This window comes from Phyllopteryx taeniolatus, chromosome 2 (assembly GCF_024500385.1).
Source record: "Phyllopteryx taeniolatus isolate TA_2022b chromosome 2, UOR_Ptae_1.2, whole genome shotgun sequence".
Lineage (NCBI taxonomy): Eukaryota > Metazoa > Chordata > Actinopteri > Syngnathiformes > Syngnathidae > Phyllopteryx > Phyllopteryx taeniolatus.
Window position 1 is genome coordinate 37,731,406 of NC_084503.1, and position 20,265 is coordinate 37,751,670.

General features: G+C 42.0%; 2 protein-coding genes across 2 annotated transcripts in view; one reads left to right on the forward strand and one right to left on the reverse strand.

Moving 5' to 3' along the window:
- gse1b (Gse1 coiled-coil protein b) overlaps positions 1 to 11,074 on the forward strand; it is a 198,045-nt gene extending 186,971 nt beyond the window's left edge. The window contains exons 10-17 of the mRNA XM_061766079.1: positions 631 to 1,259; positions 2,839 to 2,951; positions 3,032 to 3,296; positions 3,828 to 3,941; positions 4,280 to 4,660; positions 6,440 to 6,778; positions 7,145 to 7,248; positions 9,114 to 11,074. Coding sequence (XP_061622063.1) covers positions 631 to 1,259; positions 2,839 to 2,951; positions 3,032 to 3,296; positions 3,828 to 3,941; positions 4,280 to 4,660; positions 6,440 to 6,778; positions 7,145 to 7,248; positions 9,114 to 9,254 — 2,086 coding nt within the window. The 3' untranslated portion in view covers positions 9,255 to 11,074. The remainder of the gene's footprint in view (positions 1 to 630; positions 1,260 to 2,838; positions 2,952 to 3,031; positions 3,297 to 3,827; positions 3,942 to 4,279; positions 4,661 to 6,439; positions 6,779 to 7,144; positions 7,249 to 9,113) is intronic.
- A 704-nt stretch (positions 11,075 to 11,778) lies between these two features.
- gins2 (GINS complex subunit 2) lies at positions 11,779 to 16,757 on the reverse strand. Its single transcript, XM_061749729.1, has 5 exons — positions 16,566 to 16,757; positions 16,328 to 16,442; positions 13,886 to 13,985; positions 13,652 to 13,778; positions 11,779 to 12,117 (listed from the first exon to the last, which is right to left on the reverse strand). The coding sequence occupies exons 1-5, from the start codon at positions 16,653 to 16,655 to the stop codon at positions 11,989 to 11,991; spliced, it is 561 nt and encodes a 186-aa protein (XP_061605713.1). The 5' UTR covers positions 16,656 to 16,757; the 3' UTR covers positions 11,779 to 11,988.
- Positions 16,758 to 20,265: the final 3,508 nt, after the last annotated feature.

The window sequence follows — 20,265 nt, forward strand, 5'->3', positions numbered from 1 at the left end:
GTGTCCATCTGCCTTTCTCTTTTGACTCTGCCGTTTTTTCCTTAACTACCATACTCCTCTGCTGTTTTTCAGCTGCTAATGTTGGTCTTTTGTAATTTTATATAAAAAACACAACAAACAATACCTGAGTATTTTTAGTTTTTCCATTTGGGGGTGTCCCCCCAAAAACAATTATTTATAATGTTTACATACACTTTACATAACTTCTTCAGCCCCAAGGGTGTGAGGCTGCAGTATATATTGTTCCTTACTTTGCCATTTCGTGCAAATTCTTTCCTACTAAAAGATTGAAAAAGAAAGCCTGATTGTCATCCTGTAATCCTTTACTGTCATTTCTTTTTCTGCTTTCCCCAAGAATATCTCCTTGACTTCTATGAATGTGGTCTACCCCGTGTGCGTGTGGGTGCGCATTAGATCCAAAATGACCATTTCTATCTGGAGGACATAGTGTGTCTTGGCCACGTCCCCCTCAGTCCTCCGGGCTACCGTGTCTGTGTTTGATAATAATAATTTGTGCACACACACACACTGCAAGGCATTTAATGAGTGATGTGTGTTGAATGCATATCATTCATACATGAGAACTATTTTCTAATTAATGCCTAAGCATGTTGCGTTTTGTGTTCACAGACCAAATAACCAGGAAGCAGGAAGCCGAGACCTCCATTCCCACTTAGGTGCCCCTCCGCCACTCATCTCCCCCAAACCCTCTCAGCCCCCACGCGAACATCACCCTCCGCCTCCCACGACTCTGTGGAACCCAGCATCTCTAATAGAGACACCCTCAGAGTCCCGGCGCACCCACGATCCCTCAGGGATGGGACACTTTGAGCTCAGTAGGCTACCGCCCGGCCCCTCAAAGTATGAGGATGGGGCCAGGAGGAGAGACAGTGGAACAATGGAGAAGTATCTGCAACCGAGAGGGCCGCCCGGCCTGCCAGAGCCCAGTACATTCCTCGCCGATCTGGAGAAATCCACCCACTCTTTCTTCAGCCAGCACCGGGCGTCCATGTCACTGACCAGCCAGTATGAAATGGAAGGAGCTATCAAAAGCAATGCTGGACTGAAGAGCCTCCAAGGGCACAGTCGTCACGGACAAGCAGTTGGCATGGTGTCTGGGTCAGGTGTAGTACAGGTAGCCTCACAGGAAACGGTGCCAGACACAATGCTGATCTATGACGAGGTTCTTCAGCAGCACAGAAGGCCGGTCAGTAAACTGGACTTGGAGGAGAAGAGGAAGAGGGAAGCCAAGGAGAAAGGTACTCACGCAGTCAGTGTTACAGTACATAAGACTTTGTGATGGGACCAACAAGCAATAAAATTCTGTTCAACTCAACACAGTACTTAATAACGTCACATCACGACCAACCACGCAAGGTCTGGTGTAGTCGGTCCCACATGGGAGGGTGCCAATGAGTGCTCTAGTACAGATTGTTATTTTATTATTTATGTTAGGGGTTGAACGACTTCAGGATTTTTGTAGTCGCCGCTCTCGGGATGACAGTCGAGTTGATGTCGATTAATCGATGACGTCATTGATATTTCTTCAGTTGTCAGCTCGCTGTGCGGCCAACTGTTTGCCCCGGCCTCCAAATATAAGCTAACTCTCCCAGTCGTAGACATATGGTCTCGCCCCAACTACTCGCTTATCCAGTTACATTCAGACACGCGCTAATCCAATCACATACAGGCACCTTCATGGCCTCGCAGACAGTTGGAAACTGTATAAGTCTAACATCAATTCACATAACACAACTGCGGGGTCGCTACCCTCAACAGTACTATAATGAAACAAAAAAAATCACAGGAGCAGGAAAAATGCTTTTGCAATAATGTAGTTTTCGTAGTTCCAACTGTCTGTGAGGCAGTGAAGATGTCTGATTGTGATTTGTGATTGGATTAGTGAGTCAAGGGGGGTGTGCCGTGTGTCAGCGGGTGAAGGATGAAGGGTTTCTTTTTTTTCTTTTTTTTTTTGGGTTCGTTGTTAGTGCTGAGTCAAGCCAACAGGAACCATTCATTTTCACAATAAGAAGGTTGCTGGACCACCACTCAACCTCATTTCATCGTCAAAGCAGTATACTGTCTTTTTTTCCATTACAGGAGGGCGTTTGTTAAATTCAATAATTGACAGCTGGCATGAGAATTTAGGCTGTTTGTCAGCTAGCGTTAGCGGATTCCTTTTCAGATGGACGTGCACAGCGCTTGTTCTTATGTTATATTTGATATATGTTATTTGACTGGCATATTTTGCAGATGACCGTGCTACTGTCTCATTTTTAGTGAAATATTTTCACACACTTGAGGCTGCTAGTTTGATGTGCAGATCCAGCGCCTGTTGCTTTCAGCGTGGCGTCAGTGTTATTCAAGCCAAAACACGATTGGCCATTAATCCACCTCTAACCGTCATTGACTAGTCAGTTTGATCCCTTGAATGTATGTCTACAGTGGACCACCGCAGACTGTTTTTCATTTGTTTCCCCTATTTCCCCATTTGTTATTCCTTTTTCGTTTTCTTTTTTTTGGGGGGTGGGAACCAACTCTGAAAATGCTTATTGGGAGTCTCTCCCATTTATTAAAGATTTTTTTTAAGTAAAAAAAAAAAAAAAAAAAAAAATGCAATTACAATGGGTGTCAATTATCTGCAGTTTTTCGCTATTCGTGGTTCGACCCGCTCCCTGCGATTAGCAGGGGTCCACTGTATCCAGTTTTCACAATGAAACACAAAAAAATGCTTACTGAAATTGTACTTATTGATAGTAACAGGGAACTGCAACGTGCAGGTGACACTAAGTTAGTAGTAGTTAGCAGTGGCTTTGGTGACCTGTGAGTTCTCTGCAGGTTACTACTATGATCTGGATGACTCATATGATGAAAGTGATGAGGAGGAAGTGAGGGCACATCTCAGAAGGGTTGCAGAGCAGCCCCCACTCAAACTTGATGACTCCACAGAGGTAAAACACCAACCAACACACAAACACAAACCACTTGACTTGGCAGTGGTAGTATTAACTTTTTCAACATTTCTGTGCAGAAACTGGACTTCCTGGGAATGTTCAGCCTGACCACTGTGAGCCGGCGGGAGGAGCTGGTGCAGCAGAAGAGAAGAAAGCGGCGGAGGATGCTCAGGGAGCGCAGCCCCTCGCCAGCTGCCTCGCAGTCAAAACGCACTCCTCCTCCCCCGCAACTCAGCACGCGCTTCACCCCTGAGGAGATGGACCGAACACCAGAGCTGGAGGAAAAGAAGCGCTTCCTCACTATGTTCAGACTTTCCCATGTCACACTTCAGCAGAGAAGAGGCAAGAGACTGTAGTATTTGTAGATTGTTGCATCCACTCCCCACGTGTGTTTACTGTAGTCAACCGGTTAAACTTCACAGCATCGACCCAGCGCCCTTTACACGCCATGCTGACATCTTCATCAGTGACTCATATCAGTGTTACATCTCATTCCAGCAGAGCAAAGCAGAACCATCTCGTGCTCATTAGCTCTCCGGGCATTGTAGTTGTTCTCAGCGGGCTCCACAGCTCGCTGACGCTTCACTTCAGTTGAGCGCAGTCTGCTTTACATGCAGCCGCCTCTCATTAACATGTTGACACCAGATGCCACCATCTCACCCTCAATTTCCTGTATCATTAACAGCGTATTCAAGTTGCATACATAATGCATTTTTTACCGTAGTTTGAAAGGAGGACTATATTAGTTGAAGCGGAAATGTTCTTGTACACACACATTTATTACACCTTTATTTTACGGTTTCACTGCCCACAAATGACAATAGGATTGTGAAATTCAGTCATTTATTTTTATTTACTTTTTTCAATTTGTAGATAATGAAAGGGCGGTGGAGCTGCTTCAAGCCATTAAAGAAAAGAGCGTAACCTTGGATACCATCAGACATGCCCCTCATCCGCTGTGCAAAAGCCCCCCAGCACAGCTTACAGGTGGGACCCATCAAGCACTTCCTCATTCCTCAAGTATCGCATTAGCGAGTTTATTCACTTGATGTATTCTTTCAAAGAATGTACACACATACATTTCTCCACTAAATAAAATCTCTGTCCACAGCAGTGTTGTTTAAAAAAAAAATAAATAATAATCCCTGTCTTGGAAAAACATTCACAAAAAAATGTATGAATGAAAGACAGAAATACTTAAGCTAATGAGAAAACATTCAAGATGAACTTTTTAACCCAGGCCCAAAAAAGTCCGTTTTCACTAACCCTAAACTAAAAGCCAAAATGCATACCATATTATTTAAAATATGTTGACATCGTTACAGATTCCGCATGTTCCCAGCCACCCTCAGAATCTGAAGACCACCACAGTGTCAAGCCGCACAGCCCCTCCTCACATTGCCCGTTGTCCCCGTCCCCTAATGGCCACCCAAAACCCCTCGGGGACACGCTAAGACCAAAGGATCCTCCTTCTCCAGCTGTCTACCCCGACAAGGCCCGGGGGGCCACCGAGGGGCCAATCTCCAAGAGAAGTTCCAGCCTGCTGAACAGCTTGCGGCCCCCGCTCCCTCTACAGGCTAAGGAGGGCGTCCACAGCATAAATGGACGCACCAAACCGTGGGACAGCTTCACCCCGGAGGAATTTGCCCAGCAGTTCCATGAATCTGTGCTGCAGTCTACTCAGAAGGCGCTGCAGAAACACAAAGGTAAGCAATGCAAGCAAACTGGTTCCGATCCTAAAGGTTTTTGTCCTGGGCTCATGTTATGACATCTCTCTTACGACGCCTGAAACGCTGCAGTATTGAAATTGAAAATTGCGATTCTCTATAGTTTGCCGCACATCGAGCGATGCGGCCGAACCTGACTGAACTCTCGCGCGTGTGCGGGGTTGAGCAATTATTTTCATGAGTCGCAGAGTACAGCCAATCAAAATGCACATAAGCTTTCACTCGCGCTTAAAAATACATTTCCGGGTTCAAAGGGAGCCAGACAACGGCTGCCGCGTTGCCCCCAAGCCATACAAATACAGTATATGAAGTATCAAATATTGTATTTTACAACAATACTTAACTATATTTATAATGTACCTTTTTAATGAAAAAGTGAAGCTTGTGGCCAAAATGTACGCGAGCGGTGCGTACCGCGTATGTTCAAATGAACGGGAGAAAGTGAGCTGTTTTTCAAAAAAATGTATTGATGCGTATACAAGTAAGGCATTACATATACATTGTGATGAAGTACAATATACTGTATGTGCCGTATCAAACGCCTATCTATACAAGCTCGCTGTTCAGGGCATCCGTATATCCAATTGCTCAATGTGCGGGAATTTTATTTAATTTAATTTTATTTATTTATTTTTGCGATGGTCCGGTCCAATTGGGCTCGAGCGCATTGCGCAGTGTACGGTGGGCCTTTAAGACACGAACCTGTGTTGCCTGCCATCTCCCAGCGCTCGGGTCTCCAGTCCAGATACAGCAGCCAGATAAGGTCACAGTGCAACCAAACTTAGTGTAATTATTATTATCGTAAATTATTTGTTAAAAGGTCATCTTAGATTAAAGATACATTTATTTAGGAAGCCTCATCCAACTGCGTGTCGTGACTACTTTTTCTGGTGACGGTCATTTGTATCCCAGGTCATTGTAATCTGCAAAGGCGTAAATCAAGGCAACTCGACTGTTCTTGTTTGTTGAAGACGTTTCACCTTGAATCCAAAAAGCTTCTTCAGTTTAAAATCCTTTCTCATTCAGAACAGCCCAGTTGCCTTGATTCAAACTTTGCGGACAGCGATGGAAGTCGCGTAGTGGACATGATCGAGACTGCATTCCGAAAGGGATTCAAAAAATGCCGAAACTAATTTAACTGGGCCGCCAAAATCCACTCACGCATGATATTATATACATGATAAATATTTTACTGTTCTTAATACAATAATACAACAAACATAATGCTATGTTAATTCATTTAAAAATATTACCTTCATTATATTCATTTGTTTACAAAAAAATTGACTCGGGTATCAAACTGTGGGTCAGAAATCGAGATAAGAATCGAATCTTAACTTTGTTGAACTGTTAGAGTCCTAGTTCTTACGCTCCTATTGTGAAGTCATGCGATAATTGTCATTTTCATATCTTTCCTGGGGCTCCTATCATCTGACTTGGTGTCTGTGAAGAACTTTTGCTAGCTCATTCAGTGAATGTGTCTCAAGAGACATTTATTTGAATCAAGAGCGCATTCCTTTTAAAGACTGCTATCGTTATTTCTCAGAGCTCACATTACTGCCGCCCACTTTAATTTCGATAAGTCACCGTCAGCTGTGGGACATTATGACAAGTATCATTATATTCTCTGTTTTATCTTTTAGAAAGTATTAGACACTCCCTTGAACAAAATAATGGGAATCATGGGCACACAGAGTCTCATTTTCATCAGTCCCTCCACTCCTTTTGAAGTTTACAAACCCTTCATTGTGCTTCCAGGCGGGGCTACCGGGATGTCCGAATCGTCTCCCCTGCAGGAGTCCTCTGTCCATTACAACATTCCCGAGCTGCAGCGCGCCCCCGGCAGGCCGCCTCCGCATTCCCAGTCACACTCGAGCACGCATCAGTCGGCTCTCGCACACGCGCACACTCCTCACCCTCAGCCCAACGGGCAGCACTTCTCCGCGCCGCTCCACCGCGACGCCTCAGGGACGAGGGAGGACCTGTCTGCCTCAGAGGAGGACGACGACGAAGAGGAGGGGGAGGAAGAGGCGGTGCCAGCTTCCAAGTGGCAAGGGATTGAATCCATATTTGAAGCTTATCAGGAATACGTTGAAGGTAGGAATTCTGTCTTAGACCCTTTGTTTAATTATTTATTTAGTCATTCTATAATATCATATTTAATTCCTGTTTAGTTCATTGCATATGAACTAACTAAATGAGTTGTTGTAGCACATCTTGGTCGCCAGGTGGAGGTAAATATCCTTGCTAGTCCGGATTTGTATCAAGACATTTGATAACACGTCTTTATTATCCCACTATTATGATCTTATCATTAATTCCCTTAAACTTTAACAAAGGCTTTATTCTTCAGGTCGCACCTGTCATGTTCACTGCCCTTTTTTTTTTTTTTTTTTTTTTTTAAACACCATTTTTTTTGTTTTTGTTTTTTTTTTAAAACCCTCTTTCTGCATTTTCTCTCAGAACAAACCCTGGAGCGACACGTATTGCAGAACCAGTGTCGACGGCTGGAAGCTCAAAACTACAACCTCAGTCTCACTGCTGAGCAGCTTTCGCATACCATGGGGGTAAGACACACACACACACACACACGCACTGAGCGATTCAGCAATGTGATATGGTCAGACATATACATACATTTGTACAATTTATGTAACACAATGTCCTCAGTGGCGGCACGGTGGGCGACTGGTTAGAGCGTCAGCCTCACAGTTCTGAGGTGCGGGGTTCAATCCCCGTCCCGGCCTGTGTGGAGTTTGCATCTTCTCCCCGTGCCTGCGTGGGTTTTCTCCGGGCACTCCGGTTTCCTCCCACATCCCAAAAACATGCATGAATTGGAGACTCTAAATTGCCCGTAGGCATGACTGTGAGTGCGAATGGTTGTTTGATTCTATGTGCCCTGCGATTGGCTGGCAACCAGTTCAGGGTGTACCCCGCCTCCTGCCCGATGACAGCTGGGATAGGCTCCAGCACGCCCGCGACCCTAGTGAGGAGAAGCGGCTCAGAAAATGGATGGATGTCCTCAGTCTGTTCTCACAACATAACAGCAATAAGTAAAAATATATACAGAATTGGCAGTCGTGTGAAATAGTAGGGAGAAGAATAGAAAAGTGAAAAGTGCATTCATTGCTTTGAGCAAATGGTAAAATATTGATCATTTCAGAGGACATGTATACACACAATTACAGTTGAAATATTATGGACATTTGAAAACAAGGGGTCTGGTCTTGCAAGTTTGTGGAGGACTTTGGAGGATGAAGCGTACAAATGACGCTTTTGTGAAGAACTGAACCGCTGGGGCCAATTGTTTCGAAAATATGTTCATGACTTGAAGCGTAAGTTACAGTGACCTCTCCTGGCTAAAATCAAGGCTGCAGTAGAAACATTTCTTTGAAAAAATCTTTCATGCACACACACACACACACTGACTGAATATCATGTTTTATTTACAATTAAAGATTGATGAATGTCCATATTGTGTTATTGATCTATCTAATAACAAAACAAAAACTAAAATTCATCATACTCAATGGAGATGCTGATACAGATGCAGCAGCCCTCCTTCCTTCCTTTTGTCCTGCTTGTCCCTGTAAGCTAGCTTCTTGTCGTGTTCATACATGCTGCTCTAAAAGTGCCCAAGAAATCATTTTTGTTCCCTAAACAGCGTTTAGATTTTTTTTTTTTAATAATTTTGTTTTATTGCAGAATCTCTAACAACTATTTTGGGGATAGGGACTGAGTCGTGGCTAGGAATAGTGATCGTAAAAGTAGTATTTGTTTTCTTTTATAATTGCCTATAGTATTAATTCAAACAGTAAATATACCACAAAGTGTGATCCCTAACAGTTTAATATAATTTAAAAATTCTCTTCCAACATTACCTTGAAAATGAAATGGCTGACAGATGATTTGAAAAACAAAAAAGGAAGAAATGCACCAGAGGTGAAGATGTATAGTCTCTCTGTAGTTTCCACTAACAACCCAGGCTAAGCTCAAGCTACTCTTGATTTTTATTTTTATTTTTTTAAACATATTCTTCGTTACGCAATAACCGTATTTCTTTGGTGGCATCTGTGTGCCGAGGAACTGGTGTCGTGGATTGAGGAGTATCAGACAAAAGTAATCCTGTGCCACCATCATGTGGCATCTGTATACAAATTACAGTACAGTATAAACCGAGCCCTGTCGCGAATAGCCGGGGTTCACTGTACTTCCTTGACACCAATTCCGATTTAGACATGGCTTTGGCAGCATCTTAGAGCCCAAAAACTGTGAACGGGTGAAGTTTTTCAGCTAATAGTTGCCGATAGGTTCCACAGAATAAAATGTGAATCGTGAACCACAACTATGTCAGGAATTCATACTACATATAGTAATCTTAATAAATGGTAATGTTAGCATTGTGTTTGATTTCTGCTTCCTGGCCCTGCAGGAGCTGATGTCCCAGAGGCAGAAGCTGGCGGTAGAAAGGGAGAAGCTGCAAGCGGAGCTGGAGCACTTTAGGAAGTGTTTGACTCTGCCACAGACGCACTGGCCCAGAGGCGGACATTACAAGGGCTACCCTCCCAGGTGACATCCCCCCTCCAAAAAACAAAAAAGCCCACATCCAATGCCCCCCTCCCCTAGATACTTCTCCTCTCAGACTCACAGTAGATTATCCCAATCGACTCGGCTCCATGGTGGAGAAGAAGTGCTGATAGAAGAGTGAAGGAAGGGGCAATTGGCGCCATAACCCAACGTGTGCCAACGTAGCCACTAAATGAGCTCGGCGAAGGCTCCGGGATACGGTGGAGTCCTGCTTGTCACACACTCTTCTTCATCACCGCCACCCCAAAACACAGACAATCCTGCCAACGAGGGAGAAGAGACACTCCGAAAGTCCAAAGGAACGCTCGCGGCCAGTCAGGAAGTGAAGTCACGACGGCGGCACTGCGAGCGTTCCATCTGGACATGCACTTATGAATAATAGCTGAAGAACTACCTGGTGGTACTGTGTTACAACAAAGACATATTTGAATTTGGTCAGAATGTTGAAATGCACATTTTTGGGGGGAAATAATTAAGGAAATGTTTTATTTCAAAATAGGAAAATTTGAAAATAAGAATTTTAAAAAGGGGCTTCAGCCTTATATTGTACATAATATGAAGACTTAAAAGAATTTTTGTAAGTTTATTATTTTAATCATTGTTCTTTTAAAAGTAAAAAAAAAAAAAAAAAAAAAAAGCCTGCCATTTTTTTTTTTATATGTTTATGCTTTTTCGGAGGGGGATGGGGGGGCGGTGTTTGCAAAAGGCAGCCTTGCTTTTAGTGTTTGTACTGCTGCTGGCCAGAACAGCTTGAGAGAAAACACAGGATCTTATCTTCACTGGCAGCGAGCGGTTACGAGATGAAGTTCCTTCCGAGGTGCCGACGCGTGCCCTTGCCACCTTTTTATTCACAGCATAGCGTGACGTCCATTTCAGCTTCTTCTCCGCTGACTTAACAAAATGTTTGCCTCTCACTGAAGTGTGCACACAAGCCAGTTTTTGTTACTTGATTGGCTTGCCTTGATAAATATATATATATATATACATTATATATATATATATATATATATATATATATATATATATATATATATACACACACACATGAAGTGGCCAGCTGATCTTGCTAGTTATTGAAGACTCCTCCTCACACACATCAAAATAGCATCAAGCAACAGGCCCTTTGCCAGGTCCAAGCCTTTTCTCCACAACCATGAAGGGCCGAGTGCCAAACAATACATTTTAAATTCAAAATGATTTAGCCAAAAAAACAAAAAAAAAAGCTAAAAAGCCTCTAAACTCCCGTCGTGTCCCTCCTACGATGTCCAAGGATTGTCCCTAATTATCCAATCCGTTGCCAACATGTAATAAACTGAAAATGACACAAAAACTGATGTGTTTACAGCCTCCTCTGTGGCTCCACTCAGACTTGTAGGAACCAATCACATGCACGGATTGCGGATTTCACCGTTAAGTCCGTCCCGATAACGTGCGGAAGGAAAATCAGCAAAACGGAAGCACAACACCCTCATTATGAGCGTATGAATAAGTGCCTCATTTATTTTAGACCCTCGTCAATCAAACTGTAGCTCAAACGTTTCACGTCCATTCATTTTGCCCAAACTAAAAGTCAGGAGCATCACAGCCCATTTATTTGAGGGCCAGGTGAGTGCGAGAGGGTGGCACAGTCCACAGCGTAAGCCCCGCCTCGTCGGAGGATGTCTCGATTCTGTGAAATCCTGTTTTAAAAAAAAAAAAATCCATTGTAATGTAATATATTCTTTGTTGAATGTAGTAATTAGGTATTTATGAATATTTGGCTGTGATTTCAGACAAAAAAAGAAAATAAAATATTTCAAAAATGTTCATATACCTTGGTCTCGCCTTCGAAGTGTCCCTGTTTTTTTGTTGTTGTTGTTTTGTGTGTGAGTGTAATGCTAGCTTTCCATAAAGCCGTTGGAGCATTTATTCGATATCCAGCTTAACATCCGTGTACTAGTGTACTTTCTCCTTGCTATAACACAATTCAATGCACTAGTAGACTGACCGTGTCTAGAAACAGTTTTCCAATTGACTTTTCATAAAGCCGTTTGAGCATTTATTCCATATCCATCTTAAGGTCTATGGCATAGTATACTCTTTGTTCTGACAATTCAGCACACTAATAGAAAAACTGTCTTACTAGTAGTTTGAACATTTCTTTCTTTTAATATGCAGCTTAGGGTCCATTTACGAGTACGCTCTTTTACCTCATTAGGGCAATTCAGCGCAATAAGCAAATAGCTGTGTCTTGCTATTTTTTGTTGTTTTTTTTGGTTTACAATAAATGCTCAAACATGTTTCCATAAACTCATATGAGCTTTTATTCGCTATGCTTGATCTCAATCTTAAGGTACTAGTGAGGCAAAACTGCGCATTACTTGAGAACTGTGTGCTACTGGTACTAGTAGTGATATAAAATTCTACGAGTTATCTTTCGCTTCACACAGACATCAACTAGTACAGTTCTGCCTCACTCGTCAGAGATACTGAATGAATCCTTGAATAGCTTTCCATAAAACAGAACAAACTACAAAATCACTATTTATTATCACCTTTTATTTAGAACACATCATGCAACATTCATGTATCGGCTCTTAAACTGAATATACTGTGCCAGACACGTGGAATGGACATCATCGTAGAAGTCCTAAGAGTGACGTTGATAGTAAAAACAAGTCCAACACCGCTATCCCGGCGCTCCTTGAGTCGTTATCGATTGAAGCATCGAGGTGCGTCCCTCAAAAATCCGCAAACTGTCCCTTACTGGATCCCGGCTGCAGATTGGAGCGCAACTTGTACATGCAGTTGAGCGAACCGAGGAGGAACCCCCGGATGGTGTTGATCTCCATCAGAGTCAGGTTGTCCAGCTGTAGATGAAGAAGAGTGGAGTGAGCCCATGGACGTTCAACATGGTTCGGCAACTCATTTTCATGAGTGGCCGAGTGTCGACCGCTAGTTTTGCTGTGATTCCAAATTTGAATCGCCGGTTAACAGTGGGCAGATGTAACACGCAATCAAAAATGTCAATTAGTTTTCCTTCCCCAAAAAAGCGTTTCCTGGTTTGAAGCGTAAGCGAGACCCACCCGTACCGATACCAATTATATATAGCGGTGCCTCGAGAAACAAGTTGAATTCGTTCCCTAACTGCACACAAAACTCAAATCATCTTTCCCCATTAAAATTAATGGACATGCCATTCCAGGATTCCCCCCCCCCCCCCCCCCCCCAAGTAATACGTTAAGAAAAATAGCACTCGGTAATATTGTACTTATTAAAAACATACAGTAATGACATAAATAGAATGTTGTGCTGCTCCTTCTGGTGTATGTGCCTTGGCCTCTTGGGGGCAGTATAATACAGTCATGAATATACATGGAGATGATCACAAGTTACTCCTCTGTAAGCCGCAGTAATATTTGTCGTTCTTCGCAGAGGATAAAGAATATATGTCTGAGTATTGTTATATCTGGCTACATGTGTTGCTTCACTGTTAGTGTTCAAATATCTACTGTTTAAGGCGTTATAACACGGCAACACTGATGATATTGTTAGCCCATTTATGGCGTTTTGTCAGCATTAAGCTAAACATACTTTTCTAAGGCAAAGCTAAGGTTTTTTTCATACACGTTTAACTCTGTTTGATGCTTAGTTTGGCAGTAAACTTCAACTAGGAGTCAACAAACAGTTTGAAGCCACTTTTTTGAAGCGCTTGTATCAAATCTTTGCTTACAAGCAAAAAAAAAAAAAAAAAAAAAGCGGAACTGCAGCTCGTATCTGGAAGAAAAAAAATAAAAAATCACGTCGGGTCACTCTTTATCGCAAGGAACCACTGTATAGTGTTTTACAATAAAACGTAACTATATTTATAATGTACCTATGCCTACTAGAAAGCGAAATGCGGAGAGTTACTGTCACTGAAATACACGAGTGAAGTCAATGAATGAAGCTCTTAATTATTAGTTACTTTCTCCTTATTCTTCTTGCCCGTATCCTCTCTTTGTGGCAATACACTTCCTTGACAATGGTGCCTTGTTTTTGTGGTTCAATAAAAGAATTCTGTACATCAAACTGTATGCTGACACTGAAAACCCAATACAGGGTCGCAGTTTTTCTGTTGCAGCACGCTGTGGATGTGCAGAGCTCAATCGCTTGGCATGCGGGGAACCGCCGCCAACTGTAACTGCAATGACACGTCATGACGTGGGAAGCTCCCTAATGGGACCCCTTACTAGCAGGCTTGTTGTCAAACACTGGCAAAAAAAATAAGAAAAAAGCAAGAATATACCTGTATTTGCTTATCCATCATCTTGTTTTTTACTCTATGTAGTTTTCCTTGGATGGGGACCACAAAGGAGGTCCTGGAAAACACCCCCTGCCTCAAAGTACAAGTGATGCTCTGACCTTCGCATGAGCTTCCTGTTGACTGATGAAGCTGTCTGCAGAGAGTCGGAGTTTAGCGATACGCGTGTCCCAGATGTCTTTGACTAGTGTGCGGATCTCATCGGCTTTGGGGATGTTGTCAGACGCACTGTGCACAACAAACAAACAAACAAAGCACTTTTGGATTTAGTAGGTACAGACGACGTGAAGTGAATGTTCGCTGAATGAGACGGGGATGACTCTTTTGCAACTTACTGGTTGAGCAGCAGTTTGGTCAGCTCCATGTAGTACAGACTGGGAACAGGTGTGAAGGTGGCCGCTTTCCTCTCAAGCTCTCGCATCTCCTCAAGTTTCCCTGAAACGTCAAGGCACCACAGGAAGATTTAAAAAAATCAATAAATAAATAAAATGTAAATAAAATGTAAATGAGCCAACAGAGCAGGTGATCACATTTAAGAATCAAAAAACCTATACTGCTATTCAAAGACACTCAATCATTTAGACCAGGGGTGTTAAACTTACAGCCCACGGGCCAGAACCAGTCCATCATGGAGTCCAATCCAGCCCATGGGGATAGATAGAGAACATTTTCACTGCTATTTTTTCAATAAAAGTAACTGTTGTTAATTTTGTCCTGTAGAGGGCGCACAAACAACCACTTTTATGACATTCTGAAATTGTGAAGGCTAAAAAGATGCAAAGATTCAGTGGCAAACGAAGCCTATTTCATATAAAATGTTGTCGACTTTGCACTAAAGTTCTGTAAAAAAATAATTACCTCTTTTATAAATATAATAAGCTATAAATATTGCAAAACTTTCCCATTGTTTTGAAGCAAATCAATTGGAAAAATATGCACATTTATTATTTTTTGAAAATTTGTTGTTGCAAATCATATGAGGAATATGAAAGTTCTTGACAAAAACAATTGCAATTTCACCAGTATTATGAATTGCATTCCCTGTGAGCTTACCCCCACCAATATTTCTAAACACTTCAATGAACTTCAGTTCGTTTGATATTACAAAATGTAAACCCAATATTCAATTATATATTTAACATGCCTTTTTATATACGGTTTTCACGCACTGGACTTGGTTTGAATTAACTTTACTTACACGTCATCACAGCCAACAGGCAAGTACGTCCAGTACAAGTTAATTATTAACACGCTAAAACAATCCAAAACAATTGAATGTGAGCAATATTTGACACTGACTATGTACTATTTACTATTAGGAAACAATAACCCTTGAGTTAAAAAAATTAAAATAAGTCACTTTACTTTTGTTTAAGAGAGAATATGTAGTCTTTTGGGATTTTCTTGAGAAATGCTACATCTGTATGCCACATCGAAGACAAGTTTGTTGGCATTGGGTCCCTGCGGCCTCCTCCGGGTGGCCGGTTGTCGTGGCGCCTCGGTGAGGCCGGCGGACAGCCCTGGGTCCCTCGGTGTGGAACCGGGCTGCTCTCGGGCAGACTCCTGGGCCCGATCCCGCCTCCCGATTGAGTGGGTGGGGCCCTCAGCCGCCGCGGTGCAGCCACAGCAATTACAGGACACTTCTGTCAGTCATTGTGCGTGCGAAACGGTGTCAATTCACTTGCATGTGCCCACAGGCACACACCCCTGGAACTTTTTCGCTGGGTGTGGGGCCACTCACTTACTGCGACAAATAATTGCTTGGGTATCCCCTCACTCACACTCTCGTCCTATAGACTTTTAGAATTTACATAGTCACTCCCACTACACTTCAGTTGTACAGACGGGTTCACGACCCGTGCCCTGCATGCTTCTTCTCCTGTCCTATCTTGTCCTGTCCTTCCCTCACGGGGTGTAGCGCTACTGCCCCATACAACACTCATATCTAAGTTAGTGCTTTGTCTTTTGTCTTCTCTTCACACTCCCCTCTCGAAACTCCGTTCTGTTCGACTGATCGACTCTGATTCTCAATAAATATCCATTATAATATTAAGAAACTACAGCGCCATCTTAAAAACGCCACTCTGACACAGTAAAACAGTTCCGGTATAAAACGGATACAGATCCTCCATTCTGCTTGGTCGAACAGGGCCAATTTATTTATTTATTTATTTTTTGAAGAAAGGAAATATAGCAGTAACCATGTTTTCTATGCCCACAGGCTGGAATGGACCCACTGATGGCCCGTTCTGGCCCACAGGTTCTACGTTTGACACCCCTAGTATAGTTCGACTTTGATCTGCAATTTGCACGTGTAAATGGGGAAAAAACATAGTTGTAATACTGTTGAAATTGTAATGGTTTGTGTTACAAATTTTCATTCTGCTCATGATTTGCAACAAGATAATAATTAATAAATGTGTATATTTTCCGCATGTACTTGTAACTATTTGCACCAATACAATAGTTTTTATTTATAGCTTATTAAGCCACAAATATCAAGATCAAATTTCGGTGAACGTAGCCCAAAGTTTGACACTGATTTCGACTAACTAGGGGCGGGCAGAATGCAACAGAATCATAGCTTTGTGTTGAACTAAACACGCCCAGATTTCACACTGCATAAATACATCTGTGAGGAAATTTGAGAAGAGAGCATAATAATTTGAGTATACATATCTTTTGTGACGTTTTGTCGTGGTGGTGTGCCGTGACATTTTGCCTATGTTTGCCCTGGCGCAATAAGGTTTGGAAAACTGCGCAGTATGTTTTCTTACCAACATCCATCCAGTCAGGTGGAACGACTCTACATTTCTGTCTCTGTTTGAGGTTGAGGGCCAGCCACACGGGGACATCCAGCGGCAGGCCGGGATTAAAAGGTCCCAGGTCCCCCTGCGAATATAATAATACAATGCACTCTCCGTGCTTTCGAGAAGGTACTCGACGCCATCGTTTTGACTAACTACTTCTACAAATTAGAAGGTAATCGTTAAATTAACGGCCCGACGTACTCACCCCGATCAAATATAACTTGTCTAGATTGAAATTGGGAATGATCTTAACCAACTCTTTCTCGGCCAGGAACTCGACCTCCGAAGGGTCCATAGTTGTTCGTTGACGGACACAAAACGCATCCGACAACTTGGCTAGCTTGTCATTGCTAGCATAAACTTTCCCGCGAACAAAAACAGCATAGGAACCAAACAGCCGTGATTGGCTAGACGTCACAGATATTGGACCAATGGGTGCATAGACATGTACCGAGATGTCGCTAGCGGTCTAAATTATACGTCAACGACACCGCCATATTGGAGGTGGCAAGTTTGCCGCTCCGTGAAGCTATTTCATTCGGGTGAAGCAGTTTCACTCATGAGATGTCCATCTGATGGGAATAAGAGGTCTGAAGACCCCTACACCGTGCAGGACCACAGCTATGTTGTCTGAAGATCTATTTTCTGTTGACAGGTTTCATCAGTTTTTTTCTCTTGTTCTATTGATTGCAATGGATGTTTTCACAAGGTTTTCAGTGATTCTCAACTTGTGGGTCCATTTTGGGTGGGTCGCAGACATCTGCTAAAACATGTAACAAGAAATGACAATAAATGTTCCTTCCTTGTTCTCTACCCACTAGTTTCCTCTGTAAACACATACAGTGCAGCACAGCCTTTGGCTACTGGACGTCATGCAAGCAATATGCCTTTGGCGGTACAGCAAACAAATTTGAAACGGAATTTAAAAATATAATATAATATACATATACTCTCAGAAATAAATTTTAAACATAAATATCTTTATTGGTCTTCTTGTTCAAAACACTCACACCTCAAATCATCTTTCTGCATTCATTGAAATGAATGGAAATGCCTTTAATCTGTCCCAGCCTCCCAAAAAACAAAAACAAAACAATGTGTTTCAATGAGGAAAATTAGCACATTATAATATTAGACTTTATAAAAACATACAGTTATCACATAATGTTGGATTTATCTTACCCAACATTATAAAAAATAGACAAAAGGGATGAAGACGCTGGTTTCTTTTTCTCATGAGGAGGGCGTATGGGAGATTGTTCAGATCACAGTCTCTCAACACGCTCTAAACAATCCCCCCCCCTCGCTCCTGCTTTTATTTGAAATAGGAGGGATTTACAAATCATAATGTTCTAAGCAATAAGACACAACACAAAATATTTGATTATAAGAGGGTTTTTTCCAGACATAGTGTTCTAAGTAATAAGACACAACACATAATATTGAACCAACACCTGTCACGACCCGACCACATCCGATCACGTCCTTGGTTCAGGCGCCCTTCCATCGGATGATGCTGAGTCTTCTTTTTGAAGGCGAGACATCTAAAATTGTCCATTATACTAATGCAAGCTAAGCAAATAAATGATAACTTCTACAATTTATCTAACACATAATTAATAGAATAGAATGCCTTTTCTTGTTACTATACACAAACAATGGGATTGAAAGTGCATCTCCTTCTCCAGTGCAAACATGTATGTAAAGTATTTTTAAAAAACAATAAAATAAATAAGAAATATAAGATATTTATTGTACAACAAAAGTTAACTAGTGATGCAAGAAGATAATGAACATATTTCTTGTATCTATGTATAGTAGTATTGCACATGGATGGAGTATGGATTATTGCACTGACAGATTGAATAGTAGGTGGATAAATGAAGCACAGAGTCGGGGTTTAGACTGCGGAGTCATTGGGACTTTAGGGTGGTAGTGGATTTTTTTTTGGGGGGGGGGGGGGGGGGCTACTAAATGGAAACTATTTACTGTACAACCTGAGCAGTGAGGCAAACTTGGATTCCCGACGGTACATAATAATCAACCCACAAAGGATTATGTGTTTAACATGGCAGGTAAATATTACAGGGTATGTGAAAAATAAACTAGCAGCAACAGTCATGAACACAGATATTTACAGCCTTTTAAAGACGTTTTTCTAAGGAAAATGACAAAAATAGTGTAGCAACGGTGGAACACTTCCCCGCAATTTTATTTCATTAAACCCTGACTGCGGGTTTTATGACAAACACTGGCATCTTGGTCATGTTTGTTGTATATTGCAAGTTACCAGGTGGTTTACCAGCTGCATGTGTATAAGTTGTTGGTGTCTTCTTCTGCCAGCCAAAGAGTCTCTGTTTACCTTGTGTGACTCATAAAATAATCATTTAGTATGGCTTGAAAAAGTGAACTTTAACCTGATTACTTGTCAGGAAATAGTAAAGTGTTAGGTTACTAGTACTGCATAGGGTATCGTGTTAGGCATGTGTGTCAAATGTATTTTTGTTGTGGGTCATATTGTATAGTTTCCAGCCAATCAAGAGCCACAGTGCGATGTGAGCAACGGCTGGCAGCCGTACGATGATCATTGCTATTGTTTCTCGAGACATCTGCTCAAAACTTCGTGGGATGCTGGCCAGCTTCCACTCAGAAGATGAGTTGAAGTTTTTGATTGGTGAGCACCAAGATTGCCGCTTGGGGATTACTGACAATGCCAAGAATGATGCCATAATGCTTCACAAAATCTATCGAGTTTGGCTTCTGTGTTTGTGCTAAAGCTGATGTTCTTCTTTCCCAAAGATGGCTTGAAGCGCTCGCCATACTGGGACGCATGGGTGGAACTGAAAATAACAAGGTGGAAGATATGCCTTTTCTTTCTGACTTACAAAATTTGGTATACTGATCTTTTACGGCATTTTCCCAACAAGTTGTCTTTTAACAAGAAATAAGATGTGGTGTGATGATAAGAAAAAGATGAAAATGCAACAAGAATTACTTGAGAATTAAATCCTAATATTTGAGAAAGTAATTTTAACAAAAGAAAAGTCATATTTTTTTACACAATAGTTGAAATGTTATCACAACAAAAATGTTATTTATTATCATTTGGTGTTGTCTGAGTGTTGATATATGGCTTTCACTTTGCATGGTAAGAGACAATGTTTTTCTGAAGTGTTACTAAGCTCACTAAGTGTACTGTAATTTCTTGTGTATAATACACATTTTTTTTCCCCCAAAAATTGCCAAAAGTCAATAGTGTGCATTATACATAGGTATAGGGGCAAATGGAAAAAACTTTCACATGTATGCCAACATCTAGTGGTTATGAAAAAGCTGTACACTTTCATTCCAAAATGCCATAGTCACCTAGAGGTTATGAGAAAGGTGTGCACTTTCATTCTAATATGCCACTGCCTCCTAGTGATTATAAAAAAGGTGTAGCCTACACTTTCATTCCAATATGGCAGGGGTACGTATGACTGCATATATGTTATGTAGAGTTGTGCTCATAAGTTTACATACCCTGGCAGAATTTGTGAAATATTGTTTTTGTTTTTTTTTAAATATGACTGATGACTGAACAACACTTCCCATGGGCTCACCACCTGTGGGAGGAGCCATATGGGTCGGGTGCAGTGCGAGACTTTGGCGATCCGAACCCCGGCTACAGAAACTGGCTCTAGGGACGTGGAATGTCAACTCTCTGGCAGAGAAGGAGCCCGAGCTGGTGTCTGAGTTCGAGAAGTTCCGACTAGATATAGTCGGGCTCGCCTCTACACACGGGTTGGACTCTGGTACCAGTCCTCTTGAGAGGGTTTGGACTCTCTTCCATTCTGGAGTTGCCCACGATGAGAGGCGCCAAGCAGCTGTGGGTATATTTATTGCCCCCCCGGCTCGACGCCTGT